Source organism: Callithrix jacchus, chromosome 9, assembly GCF_049354715.1.
Source record: "Callithrix jacchus isolate 240 chromosome 9, calJac240_pri, whole genome shotgun sequence".
Taxonomy (NCBI): domain Eukaryota; kingdom Metazoa; phylum Chordata; class Mammalia; order Primates; family Cebidae; genus Callithrix; species Callithrix jacchus.
This window is the reverse complement of record NC_133510.1, coordinates 85,626,508-85,645,324: the sequence shown is the minus strand read 5'-3', so window position 1 is coordinate 85,645,324 and position 18,817 is coordinate 85,626,508. Positions and strand designations below refer to the sequence as shown.

At 37.2% G+C, this 18,817-nt stretch overlaps 1 protein-coding gene across 8 annotated transcripts in view; it reads right to left on the bottom strand.

Moving 5' to 3' along the window:
- TMTC2 (transmembrane O-mannosyltransferase targeting cadherins 2) overlaps positions 1-18,817 on the bottom strand; it is a 452,640-nt gene that overhangs the window by 234,503 nt on the left and 199,320 nt on the right. For all 8 annotated transcript variants that reach the window (XR_013521950.1, XR_013521951.1, XM_035257146.3 and 5 more), the window contains one exon: positions 516-1,344. Coding sequence is in view for 6 of the 8 variants with exons in the window: in XM_035257146.3 (XP_035113037.1) it covers positions 516-1,344 (829 nt within the window). In the remaining 2 variants the exon portion in view is untranslated. The remainder of the gene's footprint in view (positions 1-515; positions 1,345-18,817) is intronic.

Sequence of the window (18,817 nt, the reverse complement as noted above, 5' to 3'; positions counted from 1 at the left end):
ACCTGAATGTGCACACACTGACATCTAGAGACATAATTTCAGGATTCAGAGGGAGTCACGTCTCCAAATCTTTTCAAAGTTTCAATTGAAAGTCTTATATTTCCTCAGGCGATGCTTGGAAAACAGAAAAGCTAATGTATACTTATGTGGGATACTGACTTTTATTATATGATAAAAGAGCTGTCCCTACCTGTATTTTAAAATTTGAAAGCCAAGTCCTTTTCTAAATTCTTGCAACAGTCAATATTGTTACACAACAAGAGTTCTAATTCTCCCAGACAAACATAGTCAGAAACACAGGAAAATATTTTCTTATTCCAAGTAAGAAATATTAGGCATGTCTCTAAATTGGTTATATACGGTATCTCTTTAAAAAAAATAAAAAGCGTGAAAGATACGAATACTGCATACAAGGACCTCTTCCTCCTTAATACTGTATTTTAAGACAAGAAGCAAAGAAGTACAGAGGTTGAAAGCATAAACTATCCAGACAAAAGCATAAAATAAAAGATTACCTTTAGCTGGGTTTACTTTTATCCCTGACCTATACAGCATTTCCTCATTCTGCCAGTCTCCATTCCTGATCGCGGTCTTGAGTCCATAAAAAACAATTAGTGTAGCTGTAGCATAAAAAATCAAGCTCTTGAGGAACCGCTTTTGGGCTTTGACATAAAGGGCTCTGGCCCCCACTGTAATCAGTAGGCAGAAGCCCATACTAGGAATATATAATACTCGCTCTGCAATTACAAAGCCGACATAGAAAAACAGGTTCGTGGCAGGAACAAAGGGTATGATTAACAAAGATAAAGACAGAACAACAATGTTCTCCGTAGAAGGAAGTTGGGTTCTCTGTGATACATCGTTTTTAATGCCATTTTCTACTTTGGATGCAAAGCTGAGCTTAGTCTCCGAGTTCTGGTACTCCACATCTGAAAGGCAGCTATGTCCGTTTGCATTCTGCTTGCCATTTGTTACAGTTTTCCCATCGCATTCTCGGTCTGCGTTCGGGCTCTTCAAACCATAGCAGGCAAGGAGGAGGAGTCCAGTATAGAAGGCCACAGTGTGTAGGTTTCTCCAGTCACAAACTGTTTTGAGCAGAGGCACGGCGTCCATCGACCAATCAAAACTGAGGGTATCTGGGCATAGCAACAGCCAGAGGTTCTTGGTTGGCAAGTAGAAGAAGGTGAGCGTGCGGGTGAGGAGGCTGTCCGAATCAGCAGCGGGGTTGTCCGAGTTGGAAAAGCTTGGTGGTTTGTTTCCCATCCAGTATAACCGGGCACCCAAAAGGGAGGACCCCCAGAAAGTTAACAAACTAATGCTGAGGAAAAGAGACAAGTTCTTCCTCTGAAATCAAAAAAGAGAAGGGAAAAATTAAGATCATTGTCAATACAGCATGGGAACATTTACTATTTAGAGATAAAATACATTTTTAAATGGACAGTTAAAAACATAGCATTATGTCTCCAAAAAGAACGACTTAATTATTTCTATCACCTTTTCTTTTTCTGAGACAGAGTCTCACTCTGTTGCCCAGGTTGGAGCACAGTGGTGCAATCTTGGCTCACTGCAACTTCCGCCTGTGGTGTTCAAGCAATTCTCTGCCTCAGCCTCCCGAGTATCTGGGATTACAGGTGCCTGCCACCACTGCCCGCTAATCTTTGTATTTTTAATAGAGACCGGGTTCCACCTTCCTGGCTAGGCTGGTCTTGAACTCCTGACCTCGTGATCCACCTGCCTTGGCTTCCCAAAGTGCTGGGATTACAAGTGTGAGCCACCACGCCTGGCCCCTACCACCTTTCAAACATGCCTAGAAAAATTTTAATCTCCAAAAAACCTGAATGTGGAATCATAGTTTGCATATATTTTTTTATTATCTTTTCTTATTTTTCCTCTCTAAAATACCAGTAATCAAAGCTTCAATTTCATAACTGCTACAAAGTGGGTTCAATATATTTATTTCCCTCTCAGAATTCGTGTCAGGTCACAATGGGGCCACAGTGTAAAGTATTTAGCACTCTTTGTAAGATATAGAAGGCACCTAATAACTATTGTCTTTAATTTTATCATAGTTTCAATTTTGAAGAAAAACAAAAAGCAGTCATGTCAAAAAATATTTGGTATGGCAGGACTCTGTGCTCATCTCTAAGGGAGTAAAAGCATGCAGCTAAGTCTAAGCCAGTCCCCATGTCATTGCCTTATTCTGTCCTTGCAGAATTTATAAAGCAGTCTTTTATCTGCTGCCCCATATTGTCAGTGACAACGGTGACATCCGACATTCAAAAATATTCCTCATGAACCCCAAATTTTTCATGTTGATGACAGCTTTTTAAAAATAAAATTACTTTAGGCCGGGCACAGAGGATCACTCCTGTAATCCCAGCACTTTCGAAGGCCGAAACAGGTGGATCACTTGAAGCCAGGAGTCCAGAACCCCATTTCTACTAAAAATACAAAAACAAACAAACAAAAAAAAAAACACACACACACACACACACATTGCCAGGCATGGTGGTGTGCACCTGTAGTCTCAGCTACTCATGAGGGTGAGGCAGGAGAAGAGCTTTAACCCAGGTTGCAGTGAGCCAAGATTGCACCACTGCAATCCAGCCTGGGAAACAAAGCAAGGCTGTCTCAAATGAAAAATAAAATAATAAAATAAAATGTCTTCTTTAATAATGAACTGACTTATTTCAAGAGAATGACAAAAACTGTGAGAGGAGGACCAAAGGGCATCCACGTTAATGCTAATTTCCTGGCAAAGTTCTTCAACCCCAGCAAGAACTTAGGTGACATCTAACAATCTAAGTCCTACAGAGGCACAGCAGGGAGGGTTAAAATGGGCACCATATCCCACTAATGGTTCAATGGTAAGGCCATTCTTTACAGCAGACACGCCGGGGTTGTATAGAATTGTCTTAATGACATGTAGAAGGGTGTTTAGAATCTTACCAAGCATACACCAAATATTTAGTTTAAAAAACAACCCACAAAGAGCAAATAAACAATTTTTTGTAAAACAATGTCTATGTATTGTATACAACGGTCACACTGGACTCTGCTCCTCAGACTCCTCCTCCACCCCAACCCTGACTGCTGGAAGCCACAGCACTACTCGTGGATGCTCTTTCCTACTCTACCTTCAACCTAATGATCCTCAACAAGCTTCATGATTTTTTTTCTTTTTTGACGCAGTCTCACTCTATCGCCAGGCTGGAGGGCAGTGGGCAATCCCAGCTCCCTGCAACTTCTGTTTTCTGGTTTCAAGCAGTTCTCCTGCCTCAGCCTCCCGAGTAGCTGGGAAAACAGGCACGCACCACCAAGCCCGGCTAATTTTTTGTATTTTTAGTAGAGATGGGGTTTCACCATGGTAGCCAGGATGGTCTCCATCTCTTGACCTCATATTAAGGTGACCTGCCTCCACCTCCCAAAGTACTGGGATTACAGGCATGAGCCACCGTAACAGGCCGGTTCATGAATTTAAATGTCCTTAATGTATGCTAATGACTGTACCTTCATCCTCCCTCACCTCCATAGCCAATTATTGAATTGCTCAAATTCACTTAGGTATCTCAAACTCAAAATGCCCAAAATAGAACTGTTGACTTCATACTTCCCCAAAAGAAATAAAACAGTTCCTCTTCCAATCATCATCACCATCAGCAAACAGTAATACTACATAACCTGTTTCTTCTCCACTGCCACTTTCCTTCCTTCCACATTCCACTCATTACCAAGTCTTCACAACTTTCACATCCAAATATATCCTGAATCTGTCTTTTTCTCTCCATCTCTTCTGTCATCATTAGTCCCAAGTGCCAGCACTGGGATGCCTATAATAATCTCCTCCTAACTGGTGACCTTGTCCTTCTTAACACAAATTATTTTATTCCCTAATTTTAAACTCATTAGTGAGATCTTATTTTTAAGATCTTAGAGGTTTTTATATCTCTAATAAAACAAAAAGTTTGGAATTCATTTAGGGTTCCCTTTCTACTTTTTGGTGATATGTCCATTTTTACATTTCAAAAGTATTAAAGTTTTTTTTTTTTTAATCTAAAAGGGGGTAGCTGTGTGTATAAAAGAAGAGAAACAAAAGAATAAGTGGTTAGAAATTTAAAACTTAAAGGAAATGAGAAACAGCAAGCAGATGGACATTAGACAATTTTAATAGGTGGAATTATTCATTAATATCGATATAGTAATGCCAAATTCACAGCATTAACTTCATTGTTTTAAAAACATCCTTGCCAGACATTGGCTTAAGATTAATTCACATAATGCTGTATGGAATTTTTAATAGTAGAGGGAATAATATCACATTCTGCCTCAACAATCTAACTTTTAATTGGAAAAATGAAATACTTCAAAGCCTCATTAACATGTAAGAATAATTTTTGTAAATCATTCCATTGTTCCTCTGAAGTTCTACCCAGCAATAATTCTAAAATTTCTTGATTTTAGAAAAAGAAACCCACAAAACCATGCTTAAGAACTTGTAATAACTTGATTCATCAATCATATAACTGTGTACTCTTAGGTTATACAAGTGAGAAACACCATTTGGCAAAGATAAATGTGACAAGATATCATGGATAAAGAAGACTGATCTTGACAGACAACTGAATTCTGAATTTGTACCAAAAGCCCATTTTTAAAGTGTGACTAAGACCATTCTATTACAATATCTTATGGTGGGAATGACTAGGGAAGTGAGGAGGAAGAGAGAGAGAGCATTACAGAAACAGCTATAATCAGGCAAGAAGAGAAGCCAAGGGCCAGGGAAGCCACATGAAGGAGGGAAACATGGTCAGATTTCTTTGCTAGTCATTAAATTCCAGAATAAGTTAGCCTAAACAGTGATGTAGGGCATGGCTGCTCATCTCAGTAACCCTAGCACTTTGCGAGGCTGAGGTGGGCAGATCACTTGAGGTCAGGAGTTCAAGACCAGCCTGGCCAACATGGTGAAACCCTGTCTCTACTAAAAATAGAGAATTAGCCATGTGTGGTGAGGCATGCCTATAATCCCAGCTACTCAGGAGGCTGAGGCAAGAGAATCGCTTGAACCTGGGAGGCGGAGGTTGCAGTGAGCCGAGATCGTGCCATTCATTGCACTCCAGCCTGGGCAAGGAGTGAAACTCCATCTCAAAAAAACAAAAAAAAAAGAGAGCTTCAAATCTGTGTGAGATTCCCATTTATCAAAAAGCTTATTTGAAAAAACTAAAAGGTTTTTTTAGTTTTGATATACACTGACTAGATTTTAAAAATATGAAATTAATATGTTAACAAATCTAAATTCTGGTTATAGGCAAGTAGATATCTGATGTGTTAGTTCCTACACTTTTCTATATTTGTTATTTATTGAAGCTATTATGTTCTAATTAGGTTTCTCAACATCAAAGATATTTTTCCATGTTCTAATATAGTTATTTTGTGATTATTTCCTTAATTTTACAAGAAAATATCTTAAATCAAAGGAAAATAATATAAAAACAAAATGCACAGCTGTTGGGATGTAGAATAATACCAAAAATCTCTTGTAGAGCTAAGCTGTAACTAACACATCACTCCCCAGAGGGTAACACAGAGCCTGACATTTGTAGGAATTCAAATAAATGATTCTTAAACTAAGTCTGACCCTTGCTTTTAAAAGTCAGTTTCTATCTTTCTCTCACACATTTTATACCCTGTTATGCTAAGTCCCAGCTCCCAATATCCTACACAGAGGTTCATGAAGTTAACAAAATTGGCTGTGAACAGTAGTAGCCTGTAGTCCCAGCTACTCAGGAGGCTGCAGTAGGAAGATGTCCTGAGCCCAAAGGTTCAAGAAGACCCTCGGCAACATAGCAAGACCTCATCTGTTAAAAAAAAATTCAACGATATTGCCCACAACTCCAAGTTACTATTTTCAATCAGTTTGTTGTCACCACATACAGAAATTTGGCCTTTTCACCTTTATGTCGTCATGTTTTCTGCCTGCTTCCCTCTCTCAATGAAAAACACACATTAAAGTAGTAGCATATGTTCGGGAGAAACATTTTCCTTACTACAACTTTGTTGTAAAAGTTTTAAATGGTTAGAGTTATAACCATTAAGTTATAACCAAAAGTTATAAATAGGAAAATTACTGCATCCCTACAAACAAAAAACTTATAGATACGTTTTACACCAGTATGGACAGGGTTTCTTTATGTTTTAATTCACCTAATTGTTCACTAAATACTATAGGTCTGCCTTATGAAAGTCTAATTTTTAAGATGTTCAAATGTATCCATTTATAAAGTTCTTTAACATAAAAAGGGAAATGAGCTCTAACCTCCATGTTACTGAAAAACAAAAATAGGGTTTTTTTAAATACTTTTTTTAAAAAATAGACACAGGGTTTTGCCATGTTGGTCAGGCTGGTCTCAAACTCCTGACCTTAGGTGATCTACCTGCCTCGGCCTCCAAAGTGCTGGGAATACAACCATGAGCCACCATGCCTGGCCAGATATTTTTAATTATAAGATGTTTAGAGGGTTTTTCCTGAAACTGCCAGACATAGAAAATCATAAAACTAAAGTCAGCCATTATAAGGTTCCTAACTGACAACTTCATTTTTTGACACACTAATGGAATGAAAGTACATAACTATAGCTTAATGAGTAAATAATGTGAAAGTTATCAGAAAACATCAAAATGGTCCCCACACATCACCTGAAATATGAGGGAGAAACCAATGAGAAGACCCTGCCATATTAGTTAGTGGTGTTGATGCCTCTACAGAGCCCTGTTGTGAATTATTTCCTTCTATGTGGGTCTTTGGCTGAAGAAATAAAAATAAGAGTAAAGAAAAATTCAACTATAATAGCTTCCTGTTCTATTATTCAAGAAAAACTGCCATTGATAATGGCAGCTTCAATATCTTCTTCTGATCTCAGATTTTCTGGGACATAAATGAAACTGAAAAGGAATATTTTAGTCTCAATGAAAGAAAAATGTAAACATCCTGCTGTAGAGTATTAAAACCATCATGAGACCTACATTTTGGCAAACTAACGAGAATAAATTACTTAAGCATAAGGCTCATTTAATTCCAAATTAAGCCCTTGGCAATGATAGTAGTTGTAATAATAAAGTAGATAAAAATCAGTACTGAAAGTTATAACACAGAGAAAAGGCTATTCAGCCATAACAAAAATCTAGCACCTTCTATTTTGTATTCAGCATTCATCACTTTTCTTATGTCAATAAAATAGGATTTTTCATAGCTCTCCACCATCCCAAAACAGTTATCACTGGATACTCCCCCAAAAGCATAATTTCTGAACATGTGACAAGAAGGAATGCATGGCTGAAAGTAGAGTTAGGAATTGTTTCTAGAACATATCCATGTGATTAATCAAAGTTTTGTCATAATCAAGTTGTCAGAGTAGTTCTGTTTCCCTTTAAAAGAAAATGGGCTTTCTTATTAATAATCATCCTGTCTACAAGATTAGAAACATTTGTTTTTTCTCCACACCAACTAACAGACAAGATTAAAGAGTTTTATAATGTTTGGCATTTCAAAAGACATTAAAAGATTAAATGGGTGGGTATAAAGACAAAATTAAAGATTAAGGGGCATAAAAAAGTATGCTAAGATATTCAGTATTTTGGATTCTAAGGAGTTATTTTGTTCACTTAAACCCATAATACACCGTAATGTTTCCCTTTGAGTTCAAGCATCCATCAGAAAGCGTTAGTAAATCTCCAGCTAAACATGTAACAACTTAAGATGATCATCTAGTCTTTCACTTAATCATACTTGAAAGATATTTTCCTGATTTTTGTTGGATTTGTTTGTATTTATTCCTTCAATGGTTGTTACCATTTTTTAATAAAGTGAACCAGGGTTCCTTGGATAAATGGATTGATGTTAGGACTGGGAAAGATAATATACAAGATGAACTTAGAGCAACTTGTAGTGCCAGAAAGGGAGAAAGTGCTCAAACACACGTAAAAGTACACTGATACAGACATGTCCAAGTGTGGAAGGCACACAGGAATCCACTTAAAGAGCTCCCAATGGCCAAAGCTCGGAAGAATTTGAGCATCAAAAAACGTAATGCAATACTGGATTATAACCCAAAGTATAAAATAAATATTCATGAGTCCATATTTGTAAGTGATATAAAAAAATAAACAAATGAGAGAAGAAACAAATCTTTGCAGAAGAATTCCAAATAATTTATATATATTCTCTTCCCTCAAAAATGGGAGCATAATTCCCATTTCGTAGGTGTGGTCTGTGAATAGGGACTTCCTTCCAAAAGGCACAGTAAAGGCAGGTGAGTGGGAAGATGTGGGGACAAAGTAACTTTACCGTGGAGAACCTGAAAAACACAGTCACTGGCAGGTGACAAAGGTCAGCTTCGTAGTGGTAAGCTGTGTTGACAGTATGTACCCTTGTTATGATGTGATGAAAATATTATTTCATATCTATGTTCTTCCTCTCAAAACCCCTATTCCCAGCCAGGAGCAATGGCTCACACCGGTCATCTCAGCTACTTTAAGAAGCAAAGATGGGAGGAATCACTCAAGGCCTAAAGTTCATGACCAGCATGGACAACATAATAAAATCTTATCTCTACAGGAAAAAAAAAATTAGTCAGACAATGTGGCATGCACCTGTATTCCCAACTACCTAGGAGGCTGACACAGGAGGAATGCTTGAGCCCAGGAAATCAAGACTACAGTGAGCTCTGATTAGCCACTGCACTCAAGCATGGGTGACAGAGTGTCTCTGTCTCAAAAACAAACAAATAAATACTTTAAAAAATTAGAAAAAAGAAAGACTACAAATAACAGCAACAAAGAAAACTTATTCCCAGAATAATCATTTAAACAAAAATCAGAAAAATTCTAATGGAAAGACATACTGCTAAATATATAATTGGGAATCCTCAAAACTGACAAGATCATCAAAAATAAAGCCTGGCTGGGCATGGTGACTCACGCCTGCAATCCCAGCACTTTGGGACGCCAAAGTGGGAGGATTTCTTGATTTCAGGAGTTCGAGACCAGCTTGGGCAACAAAGTAAGACCTCCAACTCTACCAAAAAAAAAAAAAAAAAAATCAGCCAGGTGTGGTCACTTGCACATAGTCCCAGCTACAAGAGAGGTTGAGTAAGGAGGATCACTTGAGTCTGGAAGGTTGAGGCTGCAGTGAGCTGTGACTGTTCAACTGCCCTCTTGTGTGGGCCACAGAGCAAGAAAGAACCTGTCTCAAACAGAAAAGAAAAAGAAAAAGCCTGAAAAACTGTCACATCCAAGAGCCTAAGGAGACATGATAAATAAATATGCCATCCCAGATGGCATCATGGAACTGAAAAATGACATTAGGTAAAAACTAAGAAAATCAGAATAAACCACTGATTTAATAATGTATCAGCCCTGGGTCATTACTTACAACGAATGTACAATACTGATATGCTGGATGTTAATAGTAGGGGAATCTGGGTGTGTGGGAACTTTGTCTTATTTTCTGAATTTTTCTATAAACCTAAAACTGTTCTAAAAAATAAAGTATATTATTTAAATGGTTGTTAGTACAGTAGAATAAAAGCTCTTACACACCAAACAAAATTAAATGTAGATGAGCTTTGATAGATGAATAGCTGAAAGCTGCTAGCAAAGAAAAATTAACAACTGAAAATTAAGACCAACTTAAGTGCCTACTACCTTTTACATTAATCAAAAAAGATTGAATACAAAATGAAGTAAAATTCAGGTTAACTGAACATAGTTGCTTATATGCATTGTACGAGAGGACATACTGATTTCAAATCCTATTTGGTTTTTGTCTGACACTCCATAGCATTTGTAGTTTGTTGGAAACCCCTAAATGGGAAGCAAGCATCAAGGAAGGACGCTTCTAAACCCATTGCTATGGTGTTTTGGTTGGCATGGTGACCCATTCTTCCTCATTAAACTAACATGGGGAAATCAAGCAGTGAGCAATTTCTGGCATACCCATGGCAAGCCCCTTCTAGAGCTAACTATTAGAAACTGAAGTACCCAAAGAGTTCAATTAGTGGAACTGCAAGGGGTGTGCCATAGCCCCTAACCCATTACATTAAAAACAAGCCCCTGAATGCCAGCCTTCAGAGTAATCTTGTTTAGCTTAGAATGAGAGGTTTAACACTTCCCACCAGGCAGTACACTATGGTCAAATCAGGTTAGCCACCAAACAATCCAGGCTTTATAAAGAAAATATGTGAAGAAAATATCCTTTGTGACCTGAAAAAAAACAAAAAACAAAAAATGTTTTAAACAAAAGTAAAGAAGATACTTCTCTGGACTATGAAAACACTTTTTTTTTTTTTTAATTAAACTCCTTTCCCTGTTCTTTAAGAAGACAACAACTAGGGGGAGGAGAAATAAAATTAAGTGAGCTCAAAATTAACTGAATTTCAAAAAGGAACTTTCTTTTATCAATCTTGCCTCAACTGGGCAACTACATTCCAAATGCATTTCCTGCGCCAATGGATTAAACTGCAACATTCTTTTAACTCTGTGTGGCTTTCGTGTGACAAACCAGCCATTATGAGATGCGTTCCAGTCTCATTAATGAGTTAAGCATGTGAGCCCAGCATTTTGGAAACATAAAGAGACAAATTATAATGAGACTTCACTCAGTGGGGAGGCAAAGATATAGCCGCCTTCTCTCGAAGATATCATAATAGACAGCTATTTAATGAGTGTGGGAGTTTTTCTACGAAAACACAAAAGACCAGCAAGAAAAAGGAGATTTTATATTATATATACAAATAGAAGTTAATAAACATACATGCCTTATAGATATTCATTAATAAGCATATAATTTCAATGTTTAATGTTGTTACATGGAAATATACTCCAACTCTATAATTACCCTATGTCTTCTCCTAAATTTAAGTAGTAAATTCAATGTCAAATGACAAATTATTATTTCTCACCGGTAAAAATGCAGCCATTTATCTGGGCATATCTCATATACACTGTCTGTTTTCTCTGAATGCAACACTGATTCAGAAAATACTCATTTTCTTGACTGGGCAACTGAGGCAGATTATAGCTTTTAAATGAAAGTTTTAACATCGGAAAGCATCCATCAATTTCATAATTCCTCTTTCAATATTCAGTGATTTAAACAATTCAGCGATTTCCAGACAACACTGTGGCACTTATTTGTGCTTCATAACTATTAGTAATTCAGAGCAAAATCAAGCGGAATTAGAATCCTTAAAAGGCCAGCTGAGTAGAACATTCTGGGTTTACTAAGCAAGCAGGATGGTCATCCTCTTCCCATCACCCCCGCATGAAAGAAAACAGAATAAGTGAAAGGCCATTATGAATGTCCAGGGACACCAGAGTAACAGAGTTACGGTTAGTAGAATTATAGAAAAAACAACCTTACTCCCAAATCTTTCTTGGTTTGTACTATTTAGTTTGCTCCCTTTAATATAGAAAGATATGTGAAAAGGGATAAAGTACTGATATAAACAGTACCCAAAGGCTAGTTATTTACAAAACACCTTAAAAAGAAAAATTGAGTCTGGGGATGGGTAACGTGGGAAAAGCTGAAAAATATAATTTGAGTTTTCATGAAGAGCTATTTTTCAGGCGTATGCATCTTATTACTCTGATGAATATCATCCTGAAAAGTAAAATAGTAAACTTAGATGCAATATTGGTTATAAATAAATGGAATAACTTTTCTAAAAGCACAAATTAATATTAGCACCATCAAATAAGCATTACTTCAAGGTACAATTTATTAGCTGGAATTCATCATCAAAAGTATGACTTTCAAATTATACTTACTTTACAGGTACTAAACTAGTGGAATATTTCATGTTATGTTGACATAGAAATTATTAATATGGCTGTGAAGTAGCAATATGTCAGATGTTTGGGAAGGAAGGAAAATATTAAGAAGTTTTTCAGTTCATTCAGGTTCTATTCTGTTAACTTCCCAAAAATGTCTTCTTGCCGGAAGCAACTTGGTAATATGCAATTTTTGGAGCCTGTTGGTGGCTACCAACGTAAATAGATGAAATCTTTGTGTAATTTTAATCACTTTATTTCATTCCCTCTTTTAATGTGAGATTTGAAATTAAATTTTAATCATATACTAACTTTTAAAGATTATGTATAGAAATTGTGATATTTGAAAATTAATACACAAATTCATGGGAAGATTTTGACACAGAAAAGTACTCAAACTATGAAACCAGGGCCGGGAACGGTGGCTCCTGCCTGTAATTCTAGCACTTTGGGAGGCCAAGGCGGGTGGATCATGAGGTCAAGAGATTGAGACCATTCTGGCCAACATGGTGAAACCCCGTCTCTACTAAAAAAAAAAAAAATAATAAAATAAAATAAATCCCAGCTATTCCTTGAGAGGCTGAGGCAGGAGTATCACTTGAACCAGGGAGTCAGAGGTTGCAGTGAGCTGAGATTGTGCCACTGCACTCCAGCCTGGCGACAGAGTGACAGTCTGCTCTAAAAACATAAAACAAAATTATGAAACCTATATAATCATTGCAATATTCATTCTCCATTTCAATAAGACTTCAATCAACCCAAGTTTGATCTTACTTCAAATCAGTTAAAATGGAATTTTGCATTTACTAAATACCTATTGATGGCCATTTAAACAACCCCATTTATCTTTTATAGCATACCTACCCTTTGTAGCTATCATTATAGTACTAGCTTTCAAATTATTTCAAATTGTGTTAAAATCTCATAATTTTTTTCATTAAGATATGTATCTTTGAGTTTTAGCATTTTCAATAAAACAAACTCTAGAGTTAAATAAGATTTACTTTAAAAATCTCTCATGAGGTCTTCAAAACACACTTGGATAATTCTTTCAGCCTGACACAGCTCCAATTAGCACTAATCATTGCCATGCCCTAATTATTTAAAATTAAATAAACTGAACTTACACGTGCAAACATTTTGCAATTCACCCTGCATCCCCTTCTCTTTTCAAGTTAACTTGTAAGATTAGACAACTTGTTTAATAGATTATTATCATTGGATTAGGTCCAAAAAGCATTCCTCTAATGGGAATTCTGTCTGCTTTAACAGTTGTAGTTTGGCGAACTCTCCCTAACTGAACTGTCAATCATTTTTTGACTGGCTCAGGGACCTTGGAACCCTGCAGGGAGACAAGCAAAAAGTTTTTGCCAGGTGCATGTCTGGCACTCTGTAAATTTGGATTAAGCAAAGGGGAATAAGAAATGGAAGGGATCTGACTTGCGGTTAACTGACTGCAATCTCTGGCTTCCTACTTCCTACTTAAACATGTCCTTGTTCAAACGCACTAGCTGTCCCTGTCCCCTTGCATGGTACCCTGCTAGGCACATTCAGTGCAACAGTGAACTCCAGCAACATTCAGAAGTGCCAAAAACGCAAGCAACTTCATGCCATGGGCCAGTCAAATCTTAATAAAAGCAAAGGATAAAAAGTCTTAACATTGTGCTATAAATGTTGATTACCAGATAGTAATAAAAATTACAGGATGCACTAGAGTCTTTACTTAGCTTCTAACTCAAACATTAACTTTTAAGTAATATTAGGAAATTCCATTCTTGAATAGGTTTCTGTAATAACTCCTAAATGAAACATACAAGAAATTTTACAGTAAGGATCATATTACCTTTTTTTTTTTTTTTTTTTTTTTGAGATGGAGTATTGTTGTGTCCCCCAGGCTGGAGTGCAGTGGCATGATCTCGGCTCACTGCAACCTCCGCCTCTAGGGTTCAAGCAATTCTCTGTCTCCTGAATAGCTGAGATTACAGGTGCCTGCCACCATGCCCAGTTAATTTTGGTATTTTTAGTAGAGATGGGATTTCACCATATTGGTCAGGCTGGTCTCAAACACCTGACCTCAGGTAATCCACCTGCCTTGGCCTCACAAAGTGCTGGGATTACACACATGAGCCACTGTGCCTGGCCTAGGATCACATTTCTTAATAAATCCAGTTTTGCTCTATTCTGAACACTATCTCAAACCAACCCATATGTCTTGTTCCTTCGACAATCTAATCAAATACAGGTCATCCAAATGATAATGGTAAAGCAAGTCCAAATTAAGCTCCATTATATTTTTCTGTGAGAGACCAGATAATATGAGAAAAAGAAATTGTGTATAATTGCCTAATGTATTCAAACACCTGTTATGTTGCTTTATTCCTCCCAGATGAAATCCTGGCATCTAGTAAAGAGAGCAGTACCTAGAAAACACTCTGTTCTGTTATTCTATCTCACTTTGGGATGTGATGTAGAGGAAATGGTTTATTACTAGTAACACTAATTATGAATATTTGTTAAACATTTTACAGAGTGCCTTATACGTATTATCTCAAGTAGCCCTTTATAAAACATGATGTTTGTAAACTTTGTGAATTAGTGTTTTACCAAAGAGCAGGCAGAATTCAGAAAGGTTAGACTGTTACTCAGAATCTCACCACTCAATGGGTAGAAGAATTAGGACTCAAAAGCTATGTCCTTTGATTATATGTCCAAGGTTCTATGCCATAAATCAGCAGTCCCCAACTCCTGGGCCACGGACCAGCCCTGATTCATGGCCTGTGAGGAACTGGACCACACAGCTGGAGGTGAGTGGTGAGCAGGCATTATCACTTGAGTTCCCTCTCCTGTCAGATAAGTGGCAGCATTAGACTCTCATAGGAGCTGGAACCCTATTGTGAATTGCACATGTGAGGGATTTGGGTTGTGTGCACCTTATGCAAATCTAATGCCTGATGATTTGAGGTAGAACAGTTTCATCTGGAAACCATCATGACCGAGTCCATGGAAAAACTGTCTTCCAAAAAACTGACCAAAAAGATTGGGGACCACTGCTGTAAACCACACTAACCCCAACAATACCCACTTCACACCCACAGATTCTAATTCTTCAACAGGCCTCTGTTCATCAAAGTGCTCTCACCCTCTCTGACCTCAAAGTGGTAACTGACATAAAAGACCATTAACTCCTACTGGAAAGCTCATACAGCCACAGATTGGTAAATGCTAGGAGACAAAGAGGTCAAAAATTTGTATCTATAAAATCCAGAACACTAAAGAGTATCTTCTCAATGTTTCTTTGGCAGTGAGGAAACTGATGTCTTATGTGCTGCATGTATTCACCAAGAGACAGCTGTTCAATTGCAGTTAGGACTAGAAATTCCATCTTCCTTTGTGCTCATGGAATGACTTTTATTTGTTTATAATTTTTCATTATCTATTATTTATTTCTAGAGACAGGGCTTGCTATTTTACCCAGACTGGGCTTGAACTCCTGGGCTCAAGAGATCCTCCTTCAGCCTCCTGAGTAACTGGGACTGCAAGAACATGGCACCGCATCTGGCTTATTCATTTATATTTTTAATTACTACTGTTCATCAAGAATCTAAGATAATTCTCTCAAGCAAGAACATTTAGATTCTCAGCTGGGTATTCAAAACTGGCCAAAATTTGGCCCATCTTTACTATCCAAACCTCAAATCTCCCCAAGTTTCTCAAAATCCTTCATGGTACTGCCTTCTTTATCATTCTAGGTGTAAACCAAATTCCCATCCATCCACCTACTGTTGCCACTTTTTAAATGTTCTTTACCTCCAGCTTAAGTTCTATTTTTCCTGCAAGACTTACCACAACAACTCAGTTTCTCCAGGTTACACTAATCCCTGTTTTCTCAAAGCTCACCAATCTTATAACTTGTATCACATATGAAAGATATCAACTATTGTAAAGGTCAAGTCTGAAGTTGTTAAGGACCAAAGTGACACTAAGCATATAATCTTAATCTTATTATCTCACACTTACAGAAGTGAGTTTCACTGCTCCCACAAGAATACCAGCTCTGTAAGAGCAAGGATTTATCTATGTTTTGTTCACTGACTTACTATTCATAGCAACTAGACCAGCACCTGGCAGAGAAAAGACACTTCATGTAATATGGGTGAATGAGTACATGAATGACTGAGCAAATGACTGAATGAATGAACAAAAGAACAATGAACCAAGAGAACAGTCTGGAAGGGGGCTGGGGGCAATTTTAGATACACCAGAATCTTAATACATTGATCAAATAGCCCAATCTCATCTGTGTAGTCTGTACTTATACAAAACAATATAGAGTGGGGGTTCTTTACTCCTGGGTTTTGTTTTTTTTTTTTTGAGATAGAGTCTTACTCTGTTGCCAGGCTGGAGTGTAGTGGCGCCATCTACGCTCACTGCAACCTCCGCCTCCCAGGTTCAGAATAATCTCCTGCCTTAGCCTCCAGAGTAGCTGGGACTACAGGCACGTGCCACCATGCCCAGCTAATTTTTAAATTTTTAGTAGAGATGTGGGGTGTCACCATGTTGGCCAGGATGGTCTCGAACTCTTGACCTTGTGCTCTGCCCACCTTGGCCTCCCAAAGTGCCTGGCCTACTCTGGGATTTTTCAAAGTATATGTGTCTGGGTGATATCATAGTTCTCCATTTCTTTAACTTACATATTTTATGTAGGTGTCCCTAGTTTCTTTAACAGTCTGATTTTGTTTTTTCTCCTAGTAGGTACTGTATTAAATGGGGCATTAAAACAACAGTAAGACATTTAAAGCTCCTTTGGCAAATAAGGACTATCCTGTACTATAGAAGTAATTTCAAATACATTTGAAATATACCTGAACTATGAAGCCAAGTCAAGTTCCTTATCCTTAGGGTACTTTGTAATCAATGAGGAACAGGAGAAGAATACAGTGTTTTAAGGAAGGAAAGAAGAAAAAGAGGGAGAGGTAAAGGGAGGAAAAGAGGGAGGGAGAAAGAGCAGACAGGAAGACTAGACTTTGAATCATTAGACTTGCCCATTCCTCACAAGAAGATGACAATAATAAAATTACATAATTCCTCTGGACATCTCCAGCTCTAAATGAAGGGTCTTAAAATATCCACTTCACTTTCTGGGGTGTTTAGGAAGTGAGCTGAAGTGTTAGGATGATTTGTAAACAAAAGAGGTTACTGACATGGGAGACAGGCTATTCTTGAAACAGCAACTGTCAGTTACTTTGATAGGATGCAACTGCAGGATTTGAGAAACTTCTATATAACTGCATACTTCTCTGTGACTTGAGAACGTGGTTTCAGAGAGAAAGTTATTTGTAATTTAATTTTTAAATATCGCTCAAGAATCTAGCCACTTCCTACTTTAGTGTTGTAGTAAATAACAAAATTTAACTTTGATGAAAGCAAAAATGTACTAATACTGTTACAGTATTACACAACAGTATTGCAGTATTCACTTCCATTGCGATTTATCTAATGAACTTTGATATTTAAAAGAAAATGGTAAGCACAGATACAGCCAAGCATATAAATGTTATGACATATTTTTAAATTAGCCAATTTGGAGAGAAGGTAAGATAAAATAAAAAAATGGCTCAGCTAGGCGCAGTAGCTCACACTAGTAATCCCAGCACTTTGGGAGGCAAGGCAAGTGGATCATGAGATCAGGAGTTCTAGACCAATCTGGTCAACATAGTGAAACCCCATCTCTACTAAAAATACAAAAAATTAGCCAGGTGTGGTGGCAGACACCTGTAATCCCAGCTACTTGGGAGGCTGAGGCAGGATAATCACGTTAACCTGGAGACAAAGGTTGCAGTTAGCCCAGAACGTGCCATTGCACTCCAGTCCAGGTAAAAGTGCAAGACTCCATGTCAAAAAAAAAAAAAAAAAGGCTCAAATTAACAGAGTACTGTTAGGCACTTAGAGATGTCTATGTATTAACACATTTAATTGTCAGAAAACTCTAGATTTGAGATGTGGACATTAGGGAACGAAGAGGTAAAATGATGATTTCCAGGTCACACTGCTATTAAAGCAGCAGCCATTACACTGCCTTATATAGCCAACTGCCTAATCAAAAAAAAGAAATTTTACAAATCGTTGAAAAAAAAAAACCAAAATTTAAAAAAAATGAAATAACTTTGAAAAAGTCAATTATAAAGTTACACTTAAAAAGACTGATTAAACAATACTTATTAGAATGTATTTATGGAATATTTAGAATTTAAGATTTTGGCCCATTGAGTTTAAAACACAAGGAAAAAACGCCAAATTCAAATTGAGCTTTACAGATTTCATTACCTGGCATTTTCTTAATTCTGAATCAGTACATCTAATAATATTCAACTGCCCTATATGTTCTTCATTTGGATGGGAAAAAAATGGCCCATTTTCAAAGAGACATGAAGAGAGCGATAACATCATTAAACTTTCAATTACCTCTCAGCTGAAATATGTCACAACCATCAATGCACTTCTTACCAAGACTTAAAAAACAACAAAAAAAAAGCAAAAAAAACACCACAGAACTCACTGCCAAAGTCAATCACTTAGTATCTACCTGGAAGAAAAACACTAAGAAACACGCTACTGCCCCATCACCACCACCACCATCACTACCACCACCATCTCTAGTCAAGAAAATAGATACTAAACTGGTATAAGATTTACTTCTCAGTTTTATTTTTCTTTTTAGTGTCAGCTCTCCTTCATGATAGAAGTGCTTAACCTTTACACTAAGATCAATCAATAAATCTGTTCAATATATCTAAATAATTTGGTGGGAAAAAAAAGAGGATTAAAAAAATTCAAGTGCCCTAATGCTACAAGCAAAATTTCAACTGAAGATATATTTTCACAGCTGCTGTGAACTCCTAGAGGTGGTTATTCTTGGAAATCACCCTCTGCTTACTTGGGCTTTCTTTACAGGGTAATTGTTACCAAAGTTTACTTTGTCTGACTATTTTGA